This window comes from Sapajus apella, unplaced genomic scaffold (genome assembly GCF_009761245.1).
Source record: "Sapajus apella isolate SASKATOON/1434 unplaced genomic scaffold, GSC_monkey_1.0 scaffold147, whole genome shotgun sequence".
NCBI lineage: Eukaryota > Metazoa > Chordata > Mammalia > Primates > Cebidae > Sapajus > Sapajus apella.
The window spans coordinates 2764398-2783436 of NW_022437087.1; the positions used below are offsets into that span (position 1 = coordinate 2764398).

The window sequence follows — 19039 nt, forward strand, 5'->3', positions numbered from 1 at the left end:
GTGTGTGTGTGTGTGTGTGTGTGTGTGTGTGTGTGTGTGTGTGTGTGAGAGAGAGAGAGAGAGCGAGAGAGAGAGAGACAGACACAGAAAAAGAGAAAGAGAGTGTGTGAGTGTGTCTGTGTTGGGTGTGTGTGTTGGTGGAGAGTGTTTTATCTTCTACCTCCTTTCTAAACACTAGATTTTAATATTCTCTCCAACCTCGCTTGCTTACTAGACACAGAGCAATAAGCCAATATGAAAAAAAGATACTCATTTTAGATGCTTGGCTATTAGAACCCTCTGGGTAAAAAAATAATTGAAAAAAAAAACATTTATAGGAAGCCAGATTATGATACTTAGAGTCATATTAAATAGTCTGTCTATATAATAAAGTGCTAAAGATTTAAAAACAGATTGCCTGATTCAAATACTACCTTTACCAATTTATGTGACATTGATTTTAATTTCTCTGAATACCAGTTCTTTTCTTTTTTAAAGTTGAAGTGATGGTGAGGAATAGCCCTTAACTTCCGGCAGCATGTTTCCAAAACTGTCAACCACTAAGCTCTCCGGGTGTTATTAAAAACTCAGAATCCCTGATTGCTCTCAGATCTACTGAACCAAACCACGGGAGAGGGTCCGACTTCCATTCAAGTCGGTACTTTTGCACATTCAAGTTTGAGATCCACTGATAGCAGTCTGTTGAAGGATTAAATGGGATGAATCCTGTGAGTGCTTAGCACTGCATTGGTATATAACACTCACTCACTAAGAGTAAGGAAGAGTGATTCTGATGCCTGGGGTTACAGCAAAGGGAGTTGACAGAGTAGCCTTCATGGCCTGTACCACCGAGCTACTGTGACCTGTGCCATAGGCCTTCCTGGCAGAGCAGACACTATGCCTGATGATCAGGAACCTGCTGTGTGGACAGCACCACTGTCTTACCTTCATATTCATTCTCCTTTTCTAGATGCCAAGCAGGCATCTCTTTACCCCCATATCTACCATGTTATTAGGCTTGCATTTCTTCACCACCAAATCATTTCTTCCTTAGATCTGCTTTCCAGGTGATGTTCTTCCAGTCTGACCAGCCTGCTCTTCAGGTGACTGTGAAAGATAGCTAAAGTCATCCATAGTTTTGATCCTGAGAAGGTTCCAATTAATTCTCCTTCACGGGCCTTTCCTGTCTGTCACTGGCTGCTGCCATTTCCATTTCTTTGAATAGGGTGGGATTATGTCCATTTTTCAGACAAGAAGGCTGATACTCAGAGATGTTAAGAAACTAGCCCAAGTACATGGTTTCTGAGTGCTAGAATTGAGCTTTAATCTAGGATTTCTGATTCCAAGTCCAGTGTTCTCTTGTATTGAAACACAGGAATTTGACCAAAGTAATCGCTGGAGCGATTACTCTTTAAAAAGACATGGGTTTTATTAGAATTTTGCTAAATCATTCAGAAATGATGATGATTAATTGTTATCTGAATAATAGGAGGGTAAGTCTCTTTAACTTTGAAGGCAGAGCAAATGGTAACTTTTCTGTCAAGGCACTTCAGAAACCTTGTGGTGGAAGGCCATGTTGCTTGGTCCACAGGACACATCCAGGGCCCCAAGATGGCTGACACCAGCCATGTGTTCAGCCAGCAGTCAGGCTCTCTGAGTGCAGCTGGCCCTCTGAGCACCTGTCTGTCATCCCCTTGTCACACATATCTCCTCTCCACACCTTGAGAAACTACTGGAGCAACACTTCCCTCAGTGGACTTGCTGAGGCTCATCACAGTGCCTCTGTGGAAGGTGCAAAAAGCACCGGACCCTGACTGCTTGGGAATCAAGGGAGCGTAGCAGGATGCAGATGAAAGGAGAGTGAGCTAACCCTGAGTCTGGAGCAAGAGCCACCTGTCTAAGAGGATGTCGATCAAGCTTGTTTCCCCTGTAGGGAAGCAGCCGGTCAGCACCTATGAAATCAGCATAGGTCTATGACTGGGCCTTGGTTAAGGCCACCCCTCCATGCTACTTCCATACCTGATCACCCCTCTGTCATAGATTTTGTCACACCCACTCTCTCAGTCACTGTCTTTAAAGGTCTCTGTTATCCCTACTAGGTAGTGAACTCTTCCAGGGAGAGACTCTGGTTTTTAATTGTTGTTTGTTTGAAACAGGTGGTCACTGTCACCCAGGCTGGAATGCAGTGGCCGGATCACAGCTCACCAAAGCCTCAAACTCCTGTGCTCAAGTGATCTTCCCACTATGGTCTCCCAAGTACCTGGGAGTATAGGCGTGTGCCACCACGTCCAGCTAGTTTTTCATATTTTTGTAGAGATGGGGTCTCACGGTGTTGCCCAGGATGGTTTTGAACTCCTGGGCTCAAGGAATCCTCCCACCTCAGCCTCCCAAAGTGCTGAGATTACAGGCGTGACCCACCACACCTGGCTGAGACTCTGTTTTAGGTAACTCTGTATTCCACTATGCTTGACCCAAAACAGGTGTGCATAAAATGTTTAAATGTTTTCAGAAAAAATAAATGAGTATATAAAATGAATTGTTACTTGACTTCAATAGGCTTTTACTTCTTCTTCTTTTTTTTTTTTTGAGATGGAATCTCACTCTGTTGCCCAGGCTGGAGTGCAATGGCGAGATCTTGGCTCACTGCAACCTCTGCCTCCCAGGTTCAAGTGATTCTCCTGCCTCAGCCTCCCAAGTAGCTGGAATTACAGACGCCCACCACCACACCCAGCTAATTTTCTGTATTTTTAGTAGAGATGGGATTTCACCATGTTGGTCAGGCTGGTCTCAAACTCCTGACCTCAGGTGATCCACCTGCCTTAGCCTCACAAAGTGCTGAGATTACACGTGTGAGCCACTGTGCCCAGCTGGATTTTGCTTTTCAGATACTTGCAGCAGGCAGCTCTATTAAGATGGCCCCAACGTGGTAGTTATGCTATGGGGTAGGACATCAACCCTCCTGACCTACATTTTGGTTCTGACCAGAATGAAGTCAGTGCATTGGCTAAGCTGTGAAGATGGAGATGTTGCAATGGTAGAAAGAGATCCAAAACCAAGAATTCTGGTTAGGTAATATTTTGGAGAGATCATCCTGTCCATGGACAAAGGAGTTGGCTTGTACTTTGTGTTTTCCTAGGAAGGACACAGACCAGTGGGTGTTATTGGGGATTGCTATGATGTACAGACCAGAGCACCCTCCCTGATCTATACAGGGAGGTTTAAGTAACCCTGTCAAACTAGCAAAATGGCTAATTCAGAAGAATTAAGTTCTTCAACACTGAACATAATTAAGCAGAGGGCATCCAACCATCAGATAATAAGCATCTCTACATGGGGTGGTGCATGATTAGGTTACCTTGAAGGTGACATTCCTCTCTCTAGGACCCTCTGACTTCAGTCTGTCTATGGTACTATCATTTATTTTCTAACCCTGTTGTTTATTTAAGGTGTGAATTTAACTGTCTATCCCAGTGGATTTAGTCCATTTTCAGGAGTGAACATTTAGGCAGAGAGATCAGGTTAATTCAATACAGTGATCAATTAGTGTGTTAGAAGTTTGTTTGGGCTGAATCAGATTGTACATGGCTATGCAGACATGACTTTCTGGCTCTGATTAACCAGACACCAATCTTTTCTCTAGGCAGATTCTCTGAAGCCAGGTCTGATTTGCTCTTTTAAACAATTGACTGGAAGAGGAAAATTGCTAAGTGGAGAGGCCAAGATGAAGTGCCTGCCACCAGGATTTCCAAAGCTCAGAATTTCCAGCCAAGCGCCAGACTCAGGGAAGGCCTTTAAGAAACTCAGTTGTAGCTAATTTTGGTATAAATTCATCATCTTGGATTAATGCATCCATTTAAACGTTCAAGAAAAAAATGTTAAGGAGTTTTCTGATTACGCAGAATTAGACCATGAAGTATTTGTATAACTCCATCTTCTCACGGCATCTAGTCTTGTATCATTTTCCAGGACAAGATGGCAACCTATGCCTGCTGCATTTTTACACATTTTGCAAAAATTGTAAATCTCATAAAATTGTGGTCACCATCATGTTTTTCTTGTCTTAGACGAGCGAAGGAGATTGTGCTGAAGTTCGAAGGGAGGCTGACCAGGACCCGAGGCTACCAAGCAGCAGGTGCAGAGGTAAAGAACACACATGTGAGCTCCGCCACTCCTTCCTGTGGTCTCCAGAACCGGGAGGTTGTGTCGGCCATTGCACCTGTCATCATACATAGGTTGCAAGCGCCAGTCTATAATACAGCTGTAGATCAGGATGATAGAGTTGAAAACTATGAGTTTCCCAAGACTTGAATTTTAGTCTTAGATGCCTTCCCTCCCAATTGTGTGAAACTGGGTAAGCCTAATTGGTCAGGGGAAAGGATGTCTTCCCTGGCAAAAGTGATCTAGCATCTCTCCTGAGTTAATCCCACCATATTTGTAGGTTTGGTTCACTGTGTCTTAGTCCCAGCTGTGTTTCTTAGAATGAGAAAGTTGCAGGCATATGACAATGCTTATTTTATAATAGTGTTAAGGTTTTTGTTTGTTATTTTTCCCATTCAGTTACTGAAAGAAAAAGTATACATCAGAATTATAAACAAATAAAAGTTATCTGTTTATAAAGTCATTTCATAAGTGTGTAGAAAACAAAGAAAAATAACAACTCCTTCTATACCCTCTACTCCCCAAAATAATATCGTTTTAGAAATTTCACAAGTCATTGCATACATATATTATTTTCACACCATAGTAATTGGAGTGTACACGCATTTTTGTCTTGCTTCTTTTTTCATATAACATCATTATACAATTTTTTCCATGTTGCTATATAGTTTTCATATTTAACGGTTTTCAATAACTGTGTGGCATTCCATCAGACAAATGTATATTAATTTAATTAGTCATTTGGCTGCTGGTGGATATTTAATTGCTTCTAATTTTTCATTATTATTAATAGCCTTACGAAGAACATCTTTGCACATATAGATTTTTCTATCTTTTAGAATTTCTTTCTTAGCCAGAACTGCAATCACTATAGAAAAGACTGTGGTCCATTTTTTTGGCTTTTGATAAATATTTAAAGATTATTTTCAAAAAGCCTTGATTATTTTTGTTGCCATTATTGGTCTCATAATACCTGCATCAATGTTTATTATATTTTGTGTTTGTTATCTTGAGAGACAATAACTGATGTATATACTCTTAGATTCTCTGAAACAAAAATATTCTTAATACAGTTTAAATTGGAAACCACACTGCCACGTGTGAACCCATGCAACAATCTTACATGTTCTTGACATGTATCCTAAAACCTAAGATGCAATTAAAAAAATAAATAAATAAAAATACAGTTTAAATTAAAGCTGGTCCTAAATTTTACACATCTGAAAAATTGTAAAATATCAAAGAATCCCAAAGGACACATCTTGGCATTCTTAGTTCTTACTCTTCATAAAATCTTCTTTAAAATTCTAATCTGTTTTTATGACCAAAACACACATGACTCTTCATTCCCGTCACACTATGATGGAGTTTATGAAATAAATTATCTTTTTATAGATATATGAACTACCAAAGTCTTTTGTTTTCTCTAAATAAGATGAAATGCTATAGGAAATAAAGTATTTCACTTGAATTCAAATGACCTATAATATATATAAATAACAATGGAAAGTTGTTGGAACTTTTAGCAATAGTAAACTCCATATAAATTAAAGGTATAATTTGATAATGGACCGAATTATTAGAAGCAGAGTTTTTAGACTGAGGAAGGTAATTCAAAGTTTTGTCTCATTACTCTCTCCTCCATTCTCTTCTGTAAAACGTTCAGCTTGTGCTGACTTTTCTCCCCTTCTAGAGAGCTACTCTTCCCATTTCCTTCTCATTCAAGTCTCAGCTCAAGTATGACCTCCCCAGCTAGACGTTCCCTGACCTTGTTTGAAGGGCCTTCTCCCCTAGTCCTAATAGACTGTGTCCCATTGTGGCATGGACTTGGTTGTGGCTGCCTTGCCTCTACCTGAACGCAAACTTCACACCAGGTAACACCTTGCATGTCTTGTTCACTATCTGCATTCACAGGAAAACACAGCCTAGGTGCTTAATACATGCTATGAACATAATACATGCATTCATGAACTGTCATACATATTGTTAGATCTGTCTGAGACATACATATGCATATATATATAATGATATATGCATATATCACATATCTAACAACACGTATGTTAGTCGATGTTGACATGTTGATAGGTCAGCACAATCTAGGTGTTTAATACAAACTATGAATATACTTTTCATGAACTATCATATATATTGTTAGATTTCTTCCAGGTGGACATGTAAATCTTTCCAAAAAAAGAACTTAGTTACCAAAGCTCAATAACCCAAACCAACAATTAGGATCTATTTCTTCCAAATTTAGTTTTTCTTTGTTTGGATTTTGCTTTGCTCTTAGAGTTTGAATTATTACTGTTTCAAGGCTTTTACCACGGAGATTTGGTATAAATCATCAGAGAAGCATGAAATTTTATTTCCCCACGGCTTACTGAATATGTCATCAACAAATCACCTTTTCCATCACATTGTCCTCTAAGAAGTTCCTTTAGGCCAACTTGCATAGAGTCGCATTCCCAGAGCGAGTATCTGGGCCATTCAATCCAGCGCTCCCTAACCTGAGTTCAGGGGCCCTGGCTCCTCAAGCACTAGAGTCAGGGTGGTGGGGGAGACTTTTTGCCCCCACCTACAAAGGCTGCTCTGCCTTAGCCTGTTGCATGTATGAAAATTCCCACACAATTTTAAATTTAAAGAGCACTCTGAATGCCATGACTTGAATCTTACTTCTTATACAGATGGAGAAATGGAATCCCAAGGAAAGAAAATAACTTCCCCAGGGACACATAGTGAGATAGATGTGAAAGTAGAGCTAGAACTCAGGTCTCTGGCTTTCTGCCCCAAGCTTCTTAGACTTCAGGGGTTTAAAATGGGCCAGAGACTCAAATGCTTTCCAACACCAAACCCTTGCCAAAGGATGATGGAGCACCCCTTCCTCTGGATGCTGGGGTATAAAAGATCCGAAAGCCTCCATCTCCCACTCTATGCTCTAGGAGACAAGCCAGGTGAACAAAATTAAGGTAATGTAAGGTAGGATATGATAAACATTATGAGAGAGACCAAAATATATTGTCAGGGGAGTTTATTAATAGGACAATTTCTTTGCTGGCTACGGAGAATCTGTGTTCATGGGAGTGGCTGTATTTGAGTTGGCTTTCAAATCATGAACAGAAGATGAACAATTCCAACTGCTGATAAAATTCAGATTTTCATTTACAAGCAGCTATGCTAGCCTTAGCAGACACGTCCAGAATGACATTATCATACATGCCCGTACCGGGACTGTGTGCGGTCTTATAGTTCAGAATGTCATAATTACATTTGCAATCTCTCTTTCTGCAATGATATCATTTGCTTCCAGCACAGACCCAGATGGTTTGTGTGTTAAAATGCACAACCTGCCAACTTTGTTGGAAGCAGAATTAGTGCCAGGGCATGTCTTGCTTGATTCCCCTTTGAGAAATGTTTTTCAAACTTTTGGCAATTGCATCTTAAAAACATAAGACAAATTTCCAGACCTTATCCCCAGTAGCTCTATCCAGGAAAGAGGCTGGGAGGCGAGCTCTGTAGCAGGAGGTGAGTCCCACAATAGAGTGGGATTCATTTTCAGGGTAAGCTCTAGACTCTTTGTCCTTAAACAGGGATGCACTTGTAATCACCTGGGGGAGTTTTTTAGGCATGTGGATTCCCTGTCTGCATGCTCAGAATCCCCACAGGTTTATGGCAGGATCAAATGGGTTTATTTAGATATCAGTCCTTGAGTAATTTCTACTGTGTCTTGTGGTTTTAAGACGCAATTGCCAAAAGTTAAAAACAAAAAATTATTTCTCAAAGATCAAGAGATAACCTGCATCAGGAATGGGACGAATAATGCAAACTGCAGCCCTGTAGAATATGCACCTCAAACAGACACCATGGCTTAGATGCATTTCTATTCTATAGGGCTGCAGCTGGCATTACTCATCCAAAGCAGGTATCCATTCACCTGGTCAGGAGCACAGAGAAGACAAGGGGGCTACTTTGGTTCTAGTGCAGCTTAAAGGCCTGTGAAGCCATAAGCCAAATTAAAGTACCAAAGGGAATGTCTGGTATACTCCATTTTTGGTGCCTAGTACTGCACAGCCATTGCCGTCTTCAAGAATGTGACGTCTCTAACCCTGACCCCTCTTGTCTAGCTCTGGCGGAAATTTGCTCGTCTCGCCTGCAACTTTGTGGTCACCTTCATTCCCTGGGAAATGAGGATAAAGAAAATCGAGAGTAAGTATTTACACTTGGAGAATGGGGCAGGAATGCAGTGCTAGTGGCCAATCACAGCCTAAGGAGAGTCTGCTGTGTTCTGGTCCTTATGCTGTGCAGCTGAGGGCACTTCTCATAGCAGGGTCATCTTATAGCAGGGTACTCGAATAGCAGGCTCCACGTGGGACAACAGATACGGAAGACAAGATACCTGTCCCCACTGCCTGCCAGGATGGAAACAGTCTCAACGTGGGGATTTCCACATTCTGCTGTGGCTCTGCTGTTCTCTCCCAGTTCATTCCTTCAGTCAGATATAATGCAAGCCCCAAAAGGATCAAGTGAAAACCTACGAGGATGAATAAGAGGGTAGCTAAGGGAACTGCAAAACACAAATACAAAAATCTGGATTTTCATAGAGATGATTGTGCCCATTTACAAAACATATGCCAAAAAATAAATAAATCATGTCTATGATCACATTGATATGCACAATACCTGGAATAGACTTAACAATAAGTCCAAAATAAAGGAAACTGTAAAATTATGCCACAGGATATAAAAGTCTTGTGAAAACACATATGAAGACTTAATATTTGGAAGATGTTAATTTTCCCAAAACTGATTTACAAGTTTGATGCAATCAAATAAAAATCTTAATGTATTGTTTCCAAGTATTTAACAAAATGATCATAAAACTCATATGGAAGAAAAATATCCAAGAGACGAATAAAAAAATTTTAAGGAAGCATGCAAATGAAGTTGCATGACCAAGATATTAAAATACATCATAAAGCTACAACAACTGAAGCAGTATAACACGGTGTGGGAAATGACTGGCAAATCAAAGGAATAAGCAAAAAATTCAGGAACCGATAGGAATACACATAGACCTTTAGCATACAATAATTATTGAAGTCAGTCTAAATTACTGCATAAATATTGCTGGAACAATTGATTCAATTGTTTTAAAGAGTAAGTTTAATTCCTTCACTTAAAATTCCATTATATATTTGAATAGACAATAAGAAACCATAAAGTGATTAAAGAAAATATAGGCGGTGTGATTGCAGAATGGAGACATATATAATCATAAAAGTGAAGGAGGAAAAAGTACTGTTATATGCAATTACTTAAAAAAAGAAAATTTATGTACACAAAAAATAAAGCTAAAAGTTAGATGACAAATTGGGAAAAACATGTTGAATATTTAAATGAATGAAGCAATCTGATATGTTAACAGAAATGTAAATTAGGACAGTGTTTCTTTTTAAAAAAAGTTTTCATATGTACCAAAAGTCTTCAGAATGTTATATACTTTGGTAATATGCTTCCATTTCCTAAAAAAACAGAGAAAACCATAATAACCTAAACAAACAAGGCTGGAGTAGCTGCCATTAGTGCTGTACCCAGGTTGCCTTTCCTTGACTGGTCTACCCTTTCCTCAGCTACTGAGTATGGACTGCTTGTCACTCAGCTGCTCCCCTTCAAAGAATTGCCCCAGGACTACCTCCTGTCACCCCAATACCCCACTCATCACCTAGAACTTACAGGCAGTGACTATTGACAGAGGGGCATTCAAGTCTGATCCCTTGCTCCAAGTGGGACCAACTCAGTGGTACAATTCATGCTGTGGAGCTCCTGGTGGTATAGACTCAGCTAGACTGCAGCTAAGATCATGCCCATCCCCGGCTCTGTCCCAAACCTTCCCTGACTCCTTCACAACTTCTCTACAGAGAGTGCTTCCTTGACAAATCACCTGTTGCCAAATCCCTTTCTCAAGCTCTGCTTCTAGGAAACCTTACCTTAGACAGAAATTATTTATGATAGAACTATCCACCCATTTTTTATAGAATAGAACATGTTATTTATTATAGAACAGGTGGGAATGTCCTAAATGTCAAGTTGTGGGGAAGAGTTTAAATACGTTATGAAAAATTCACTTGATGGAACAACAAAATGTATTTTATAGAAGAGTATTTTTGGCAAAAGAAAATGTTTGTAATATATTGGTAATTGAAGATGTATGCTGGAGAGAAATGCCAATCTTACACAAAAACATATTTGTATAAAACATTATTTGTGAAGGGTTACACTAAAAGTCTAATAGAAACTAATTCTAACCATGATTTTAATTTAGTGATCTCAGAATAGGTAATTTTTCTTGTCCTTGTGATGTTTTGTGTTTTGCTACTCATTATGACAAACACAAACTAGATTTGAAATAAAAATTTAAGAATTTTTTTTAAGTACGACATAAAACCACCTACTCCAGAATGTTGTCAAATTGTCACTTAGATACATCCTCATCTAAGTTCTTTTATGCTCCTCAATTTTCTCAATAGATATAAATTTGTTTTTATTATGGTTTTTATTTTAGAGTAAGTTTAGATGTATAGAAAAGTTGGAAAGAGTTCCAGTGTACCCTTCACTCAGTGTTCACTATTGTTAACATCTAGCAAATTGTGTTTTATCTTGAATTAAGGCAAAAAGACCCTTAGCAAAATCCTTGAAATTCTCAAAATGATGCGAAATAGAAAAGAAACATGCCAAATTCTTAAAAGATGCTGTTACTTGTTAACATACATGAAATATTGAAATTTGATAAGACCATTTCAGATGAATATGTCATTAGGGACGGGACTAACAAATAGCATTTTAGACAAACTAGAGATTTTACCTGCCTGTAGAACTGGTAGATATTCAGGGGCATCTTGATCTATCTAAGCGAACACTTAGGAAGGAACACCCTGATTGGTACAATAATGGCATTCTTACTCTAGGTCCTGTGGATGTAAGAAAAATTATGGTGTTCTTTTTGTAGGATTACTTGCACTATGAGGATTTTATTTAAACTGTTCTCATTATCTTGTCCTTCTTTAGGTCATTTTGGATCTGGTGTTGCCTCCTATTTCATATTCTTGAGATGGTTATTTGGAATTAATATTGTGCTCACCATTATGACAGGTGCTTTTATTGTCATTCCAGAGGTAAGATGTTTCAGGAGAGAAAAAAGTACCACTCATTTAAAAAAAAAAAAAAAAAGGAGATATTACAGCAGTCACATAAAATGGCTCCTCTGGTTATCGCTGTGGGGAGGAAAATACATGTGTTTGGGTAACGCAGGCTTGGCAAACTTTTTCTGTAAAGGGCCACAGAATAAATACTTTAGGCTTCGTGGGCTATTTGGTGTTTGTCACAATGACTCAAATCTGCCGTGTGGTACAAAAGCAGCCACAGACAGTCTATCAAGCAGTGAATGTGGCTGTGTTTCAATAAAATTGTATTTATGAATACTGAAATTTGAATTTTATATAAATTCTTTTGATTTTTTTTTCCCCAATCACTTAAAAATGGAAAACCATTCTTAGCCCTTGGGCCACAAAAAAAGGCCACAGCCTGGATTTGGCCAACCAGCCAGTTTGCCAGCCCAAAGTTGAAATAATATCCAGACCATGTACATTATTCAGGTGATGGGTTCACTAAAGCCCAGACTTCACCATAATGTGATACATCCATGTAACAAAACCGCACTCGTGCCCCTTAAATTTATACAAATTAAAGAAATAAAATCCATTTTTCAACTAAACTTCATCCTCAAAAAGTACATGAAACATTTCCAAACAGAGTCCTTAATAATCCACCCATAGAAACCATGTCTACCTCAGCGAGACTACACACAGGTGAGCTCTAATCAGCCAAAAAGAAAATCCGTCCACCCAAGATTAATTTTTCATCAATGAGAATCAAGCAGAAATCCACTCGCTGGAGATGTCTTACGTGTGACATTTTCACAAGCACATGGAGATCAACCTCTCATTTTCTCCTGGTCCCCTTCCACTCAGAGGACCACATGAAACACTTTCCTCTCTCACCAGCTGATTGCAGGCCAGCCCTTTGGAAGCACAGCCAGGAAGACCATCCCCAAGGAGCAGGTTTCGTCTGCCCAAGACCTGGACACCGTCTGGTCTCTGGGGGTGAGATTGATGCTTGCTCACACTCTTGTCTTGAGGGAAGGGGTGAATGGGCCACAGTTCTGAGACCTCGGAACCAGAAATGACACTGAGTGTTTTCTTTGCAGGGCTACCTCCAGTATTCAGTCCTCTTCTACGGGTATTACGGCAGGGAGAGAAAGATCGGGAGAGCTGGCTACCGGCTGCCCTTGGCATATTTCCTAGTGGGGATGGCAGTGTTTGCTTACAGCTTCATCATTCTTTTAAAAAAGTATGACTGCTTGGTTTCCCAAAATACATATCAAGCGTTATGATATGTGTAATGTCATCTAATCTTGTCAATAGCCCTGTAAAGTTAAGGCATAGCTGTATCCATTTTACAGATAAGATCAAGGCTAAAAGAGGCATGTTGATTTTAACAAGCACTTACTGAACACTTACTGCTTTATACTAGGTCTTATGTTGGGTCTGGAAATACAAGAATCATATAGATTTACCAGTTTATGTAATTTTAGACAATGCAGTACCTGCACTAATATGGACATAAGCAATATGATCTGGTGACCAGAGGTTGCAAAAAGCAAAATGTCCTCCCTTGGTTGTATATTTGTTTGCCTGGGACCTGGGAGCTATCTACAAATTCTGCAAAGGCCAGGCTTGTCCATGCTGTGATGCAGTTAGCACCTCTAGGGCATCACTGGAGGAGGCAAAATGCAAAAGAAGAAATCTGGTGGGGGTTAGGAGCCCTGTACCACCCTCACTGTGAGACCTGCAGGAACTCACCTTCCTTCCCTGGGCCTGATCTGTAAAATGGGCAGGTTGGCTCAGGACATCACCAGGTTTCCTTCCAGCTTACCATTCCAAGCCTCCGTGTAGGAGCTAGAGAAATGCAGACTGACTGGAGGCTCCAAGCCCCAGGGAAAAGCTGGCCCCACCCACGCTGGTTCTCCTGCTGCTTCTGCTTGATTTGTGTTACCACCCTTCACCACCCTACCCCCTTGTGGCATGTTAGCAAAATGCAGATAGAAGCGCTTGGGGTAAACAAGACGATAAACAAATAAACAAAAATTGAGGAGGTGCGTAATGACCTGGGGGCCTTCAGTTGCCCCGAAGCTTTCCAGCTTATCTCCTGGTGACTTCCAGGACCCAGTGGAAGACTCGGGCCCTTTACTAGACATAACAATGTAAGACACAGATTAAAGCAAAATTGGAAATAAGAAATATGGATGGAGAGGAGAGCTTATTACAGGAGAAATGCTCTAAAAAGTAGGCAGAGTTTCACCTGAGGAGGGATCACGACTCCTGCCTTCAAATATCTAAAGGAATGTGTGAAAGAGGGACCCAGCACGTTATGTGGAGTCCCAAGGGGTAGAGTTCCCATGGGAAGGAGCTCCAAGAAGACTGGTTCAAAGGAAAGAATTTTATTTCACAATTGCAGCTGCAGAGATGAGAATAGCTCCTGGGGGACACACACCTGTAGTGACCTGCTGGGCACCACAGTGGTGGGACTCCTTATCAAATGAACTCACACAATAATGGGCCATCACAGTTTTCACACTGTTGGCAAGTGTTGCAGAGGTCACAAGCATAAGCTGAAATCCAGTCCCTGCTGTGCTGGCCAAGCGGTGAACCGAGAAGCTGCGTCCATCCAGAGGGGAGCAGCCTATTCTAATTCACACAAGGGCTCCGTGGGTGCTTGCTACAGCCTCCTATTCCTGAGACTCCTATGACCTGTTTGTGCTCCTCTTTCGCAGGATGGCTAAGAACTCCCGCACAAGCCTTGCCAGTGCTTCCAATGAAAACTACACCTTCTGCTGGCGGGTGTTCTGTGCCTGGGATTACCTCATTGGAAACCCAGAGGCTGCAGAAAGCAAAACAGCTGCCATTGTGAACAGCATCAGGGTGAGTGAACGAGCCTGTGCAGGCTGCAAGGGTGGGCAGCGCAGGGTCAGAGCCAGCTGCTGGCCCTCAGCTGGAAGCCAGAACTATCCTCTTCCCATTGATGTTCACTGTCCAGGGCAGCTGTTTCCAAAGTAAGGTGGACATGCTCCAGGAAATGTACCAAAAGACTCAGTGAAGGGAGGGATAAACATTTTGAAACTTCTTTTTAAATTTTTCTATTTTATCCTTTTAAAATTTCAGTATATTTAAAATTTTGTATATTTTAGATAATTTACATAATGGATTGTTACCATGTTTCATGTATATAACCTGAAAATGAATTAATACATATATGTGAGGGATATAGACTTTTACTTTTAACTTAGAAAACAATGCAATCAGAAATATTCAGAGACTTAGCTCTACTGAACTATACAGTTAAATGGTGCACTCTTTTGAGGAAAAAAAAATCTATGTAGATAATTTAAATTATTACAGCCACACTATCTCTGATCCCTCTTCCCAACCCCCAATATCCTTTTTCAACTGATTATTAGATAACTGATATCTAATTCATTTATATCAATTGAATCCTACAGAATAAAGTCTTAGACATTGAAGGTATGAGCTGAATTGCTGGGTAAATCGTTTCTAATGATTTAAAATTGATGATGCTAAGCTTTTATTGCTGTATGTATTTTTCCTTAAAGGAGGCAATACTGGAAGAACAGGAGAAAAAGAAAAGCAAAAACCTGTAGGTATTAACACTCCCCATGTCGAATTCATTGATAAGATTTGTTTTTAGTTTGGTACAAAAACTACCATAACATCTACATCTTATTTTCACGATTGTCAGGCAGCATTTCTTTCTTCCCTTCTCATAATGTGATCTGAGGGAACTGAATGATTTTTCCATAGCAATATTTAGGACGACTTCCTCCTTCCATAGATCCTGCAACAAGGGTGAGAGGGTCTGAAATTGACCAGTTTCTTATTTCTTACTCTTTTACTTAGATAATAAAAGAGGAATTTTGAGGACCAACTTATGCTGTTAAGAGTAGTTTTATTTAGAAACAAGTCATAAGACACAAATATTATCTAGTTGGTGTTCACAAGCCTTTCAAGATGATTTCCTAGGTTCAAGATTCTTCTCGAGATCTTGAGAGCTATGGTGGTGAGGGCGAGGCCCTTCAACCAGAGAACTAATGAAAGGGAAAGCCATTCCCAGGGAGGGGCTATGGCTCTGACCTCCTGGAGACAGGCAGGTCTGCACATCCCACATCTTACTGGTTATTTAGCCCTCATGATTAGTTTCTACAGTGCAGAAAGCCCGTTCAGAGATTTGTAGAAAAGGACATGGGAAATTCGGGATACACACCCAGCCTCTGGAATAATGAGGGAACTTAGGGAGGTGGGAAGGAGTTGGGAAGGGTTGTCCATAGGGAGTGAGAAGACACAGATTCTAGTCCTGTCTTTGTCATTGATGTTAATGACCTCCTGAACCTGAAGTTCTTCACCTATAAAATAAAAATATGGGATTCTGCCCCCGATTCTTTCTCTGTAGCTCTCCTCCACCAGAGTTGGTAATAATAATAATGTAATATGCCGTGTTGTTATTTTTACCAAGGAAGGTAACATTTATCATCTCATTTGGGAATGTTTCCTCATTGTGCAAATGAAGGGCCAAAACGTGTAAACGGAAGTGTTGTGAGCTGCCCAAGGCCCCCAGTGGGTAGAATTTCATGGAGAAGATACTATACCTTGCATTCCCTTTCAAATCCTCTTGGCCATACCTTTCTCTCGCCCTTGCTGCTGGGTAGGACTGTGCCGGCCACCACCAGCTGCACCCATGTACCCCTTGCTGGTACCCACTGTTTGGTGCCCCAGGGAGCTTCTGAGGCTGCAGTGCAGGGCATCCACAAGACCCCAGTTGATGCACATGGACATGCAACCAAGAGGCTGGGTGCAACGCTGGGAGTGAATGCTCATGGAGCTACCCTGGACTGCCGGAAATAAATGCTTTCCTATTTCACACTGGGCAGACGGTTCTGTCAGGCATTCCATAAGCCCCTCAGAGGGCCCTGCCGTTGCCTCTAGCTGCTGCCAACCCCACTGCATAACCTTGTACTGATGGCCCCTCTCTCCTGCTCCACTCCAGGACCTGCACTCCTGCTTTCTGGGAACACTTCCCAAATAAACTACCTGCAAAAAGGCCTGGGATTCTGTTTTCAGGGAAACCAGGCTAATACAGGCTCCAAAGTGGGCAGAAGAAAGGCCAATTGAAGTCAGACAGGGAGTTGTCCTCCAGTGTTAGAAAAAATGGGTGTGTTTCAGTTCAAACCAGAAATAGGGATGTAAGTACCAGAATCATTACCGATTCACAGATCTGCCCTCACTATCAGAGACATGTGAGAAGTGAGACCAAATGAGGAAAGAGATGAGCCCCGTGTCTCCCACCTCGTAGTCATTTAGTTGCTCCTTTATTTCCTTATTCATCTAGCAGATACTTAGGAAGCATCTGTATATGCTAAGCCTGTTATAAGAGCTGAATATACAGTGCTGAAAAAGACTAAAAAGCTTAGAGCTTACTTCTAAAGAGAAAAGACGTTTAAGAAACTCCCAAAGGGAGACAGTCACATGTTGTATTGTGGCAGGTTAACATTCCAAGAAATGTCTTTATGCAATGCTGTCCTTGTGTGAACATCATAGCATGTACTTACACACCCTAGATCGTACAGCCTACTACACACTGAGGCTATATAGTACAGCCTATTGCTCCTAAGCTACAAACCTGAACAGCATGCTACTATACTAAACACTGCAGGCAATTGTAACACACAGCAGGAAGTTGCTCTGAGTGAGTCAGTGAGTGAGTGACGAGTGAACGTGAAGGCCCATGACACCACTGTACACTAACACTAGCGCAGAGTTTATAAACACTGTACATTTCGGCCACACTAAATTTATTTTGTAAAGTTTCTTTCTTAATAATAATCTTAGTTTACTGTCACTTTTTTACTTTATAAACTTTTACATTTTAAAAAACTCTTTGACTCTTTTGTAGTACTTTAAAAAACACCTTGTACAGCTATACAAAAATATTTTTTCTTTATATCCTCATTTTATAAGCTTTGTTCTATTATTTATTTATTTACTTTTTACACTTTTTTTTTGTTGTTGTTAAAAACTAAGACCAGGCTGGGCGCGGTGGTACGTCCCTGTAATCCCAACACTTTGGGAGGCCAAGGAGAGCAGACCACCTAAGGTCAGGAGTTCGAGACCAGCCTGACCAACATGGGGGAGCCCCATCTCTACTAAAAAATTCAAAAATTAGCCAGGCGTGGTGGTGCACACCTGTAATCTCAGCTACTCAGGAGGCTGAGACAGGAGAATCACTCGAACCCAGGAGGTGGACGTTGCAGTGAGCCAAGATTGTGTCAATGCACCCCAGTCTGGACAACAAAAGCAAAATGCCATCTCAAAAAAAAAAAAAAGACTAACACACACATTAGCCTGGGCCTGCACAGGGACAGGATCACCAACATCACTGCCTTCCACCTCCACAGCTCATCCCACTGGAAGGTCTTCAGGGGCAGTAACAAACATGGAGGTGTCATCTCTTCCGGTAGCAGTGCCTTACCCTGGATATCTCCTGAAGACCTGCATGAGGCTGTTTTACAGTTAACAATTTTTTAAATAAGTAGAAGTATACAAAAAAAAAAAAATGGTAAAAAATAGTAAATACATAAGCCAGTAACAGTCGTTGAATATCATTATCATGTATGTGTTGCACATAATTGTATGTACTATACTTTTATATAACTGGCAGTGCAGGAGGCTTGTTTACACCAGCGTCATCACAAAAATGTGAGTACAATGCATCATGCTACAATGTCTTAAGCCATAGGAATTTTCAGCTCCATTTTATAATGGAACCACCATCATATATGCAGTCCATCATTGACCAAAACGTCATTATGCGGCATGTGACTGTACAATGTCAGATTCATTATGTAGGATGATAAATCATGAGTCCTCCTTTCCTCTCTTCCTGCTTCCCTCCCTCTGCTGAACGCATTTACTTGAATTCCTATATCTTTAATGTTCATATCACAAAATTCCAATTTTAAGTAGCAAAGCAAGAACTAAAACCCAAATGCTCTGACTCTAAAACCAGAGCTGGCTGTTTGTTCGTCTGTTTCAAGCCCCACTGATGGCAGGCTGGTTGAATTTATGGCTTGTTGTTGATCTCTTAGGAAATGAGGAATCCGAAGGTGCGGGATGGGGTGGGCTGGAAGAGCACTGATGCTTCAGGGCAGAGAATCCTCTTGGCAGTGGATATGCTCCAGTCCCCAAGTAGTATTGTCTGCATCACGGTGCTGTAAGCAGAACCCTGTGTACTGTCCTCATCCCTGCTTCTCTCCCCAGGGCAGTGACGATCTGCCTGAGGATCGTTGCCAATATCCTGGTGCTTCTCTCACTGGCCGGGAGCATTTATCTCATCTACTTTGTGGTGGACCGGTCCCAGAAGCTGGAGCAGTCCAACAAGGAGCTGACGCTTTGGGAAAAGAATGAGGTACCCACTGCCATTACCAGCAGCACCCTTGAAAAGAGACACAGATGGGCACGGTGGCTCACCCCTGTAATCCCAGCACTTTGCGAGGCCAAGGCAGGTGGGTCACTTGAGGTCAGGAGTTGGAGTCCAGCCTGGCCAACATGATGAAGCCCTGTCTCTACCAAAAATACAAAAATTAGCTGGGTATGGTGGTGCACACCTGTAGTCCCAGCTACCCGGGAGGCTGAGGCAGGAGAATCGCTTGAACCCAGGCGGCAGAGGCTGAAGTCAGCCGAGATCATCCCACTGCACTCCAGCGTGGGCAACAGAG

At 41.1% G+C, this 19039-nt stretch overlaps 1 protein-coding gene across 1 annotated transcript in view; it reads left to right on the top strand.

Annotated features, from left to right (window-relative positions):
- TMC3 (transmembrane channel like 3) overlaps window positions 1–19039 on the top strand; it is a 40499-nt gene that overhangs the window by 2047 nt on the left and 19413 nt on the right. Inside the window, exons 3-10 of the mRNA XM_032264816.1 lie at window positions 4044–4119; window positions 8262–8343; window positions 11203–11309; window positions 12198–12296; window positions 12401–12543; window positions 14027–14174; window positions 14864–14907; window positions 18582–18795. Coding sequence (XP_032120707.1) covers window positions 4044–4119; window positions 8262–8343; window positions 11203–11309; window positions 12198–12296; window positions 12401–12543; window positions 14027–14174; window positions 14864–14907; window positions 18582–18795 — 913 coding nt within the window. The remainder of the gene's footprint in view (window positions 1–4043; window positions 4120–8261; window positions 8344–11202; window positions 11310–12197; window positions 12297–12400; window positions 12544–14026; window positions 14175–14863; window positions 14908–18581; window positions 18796–19039) is intronic.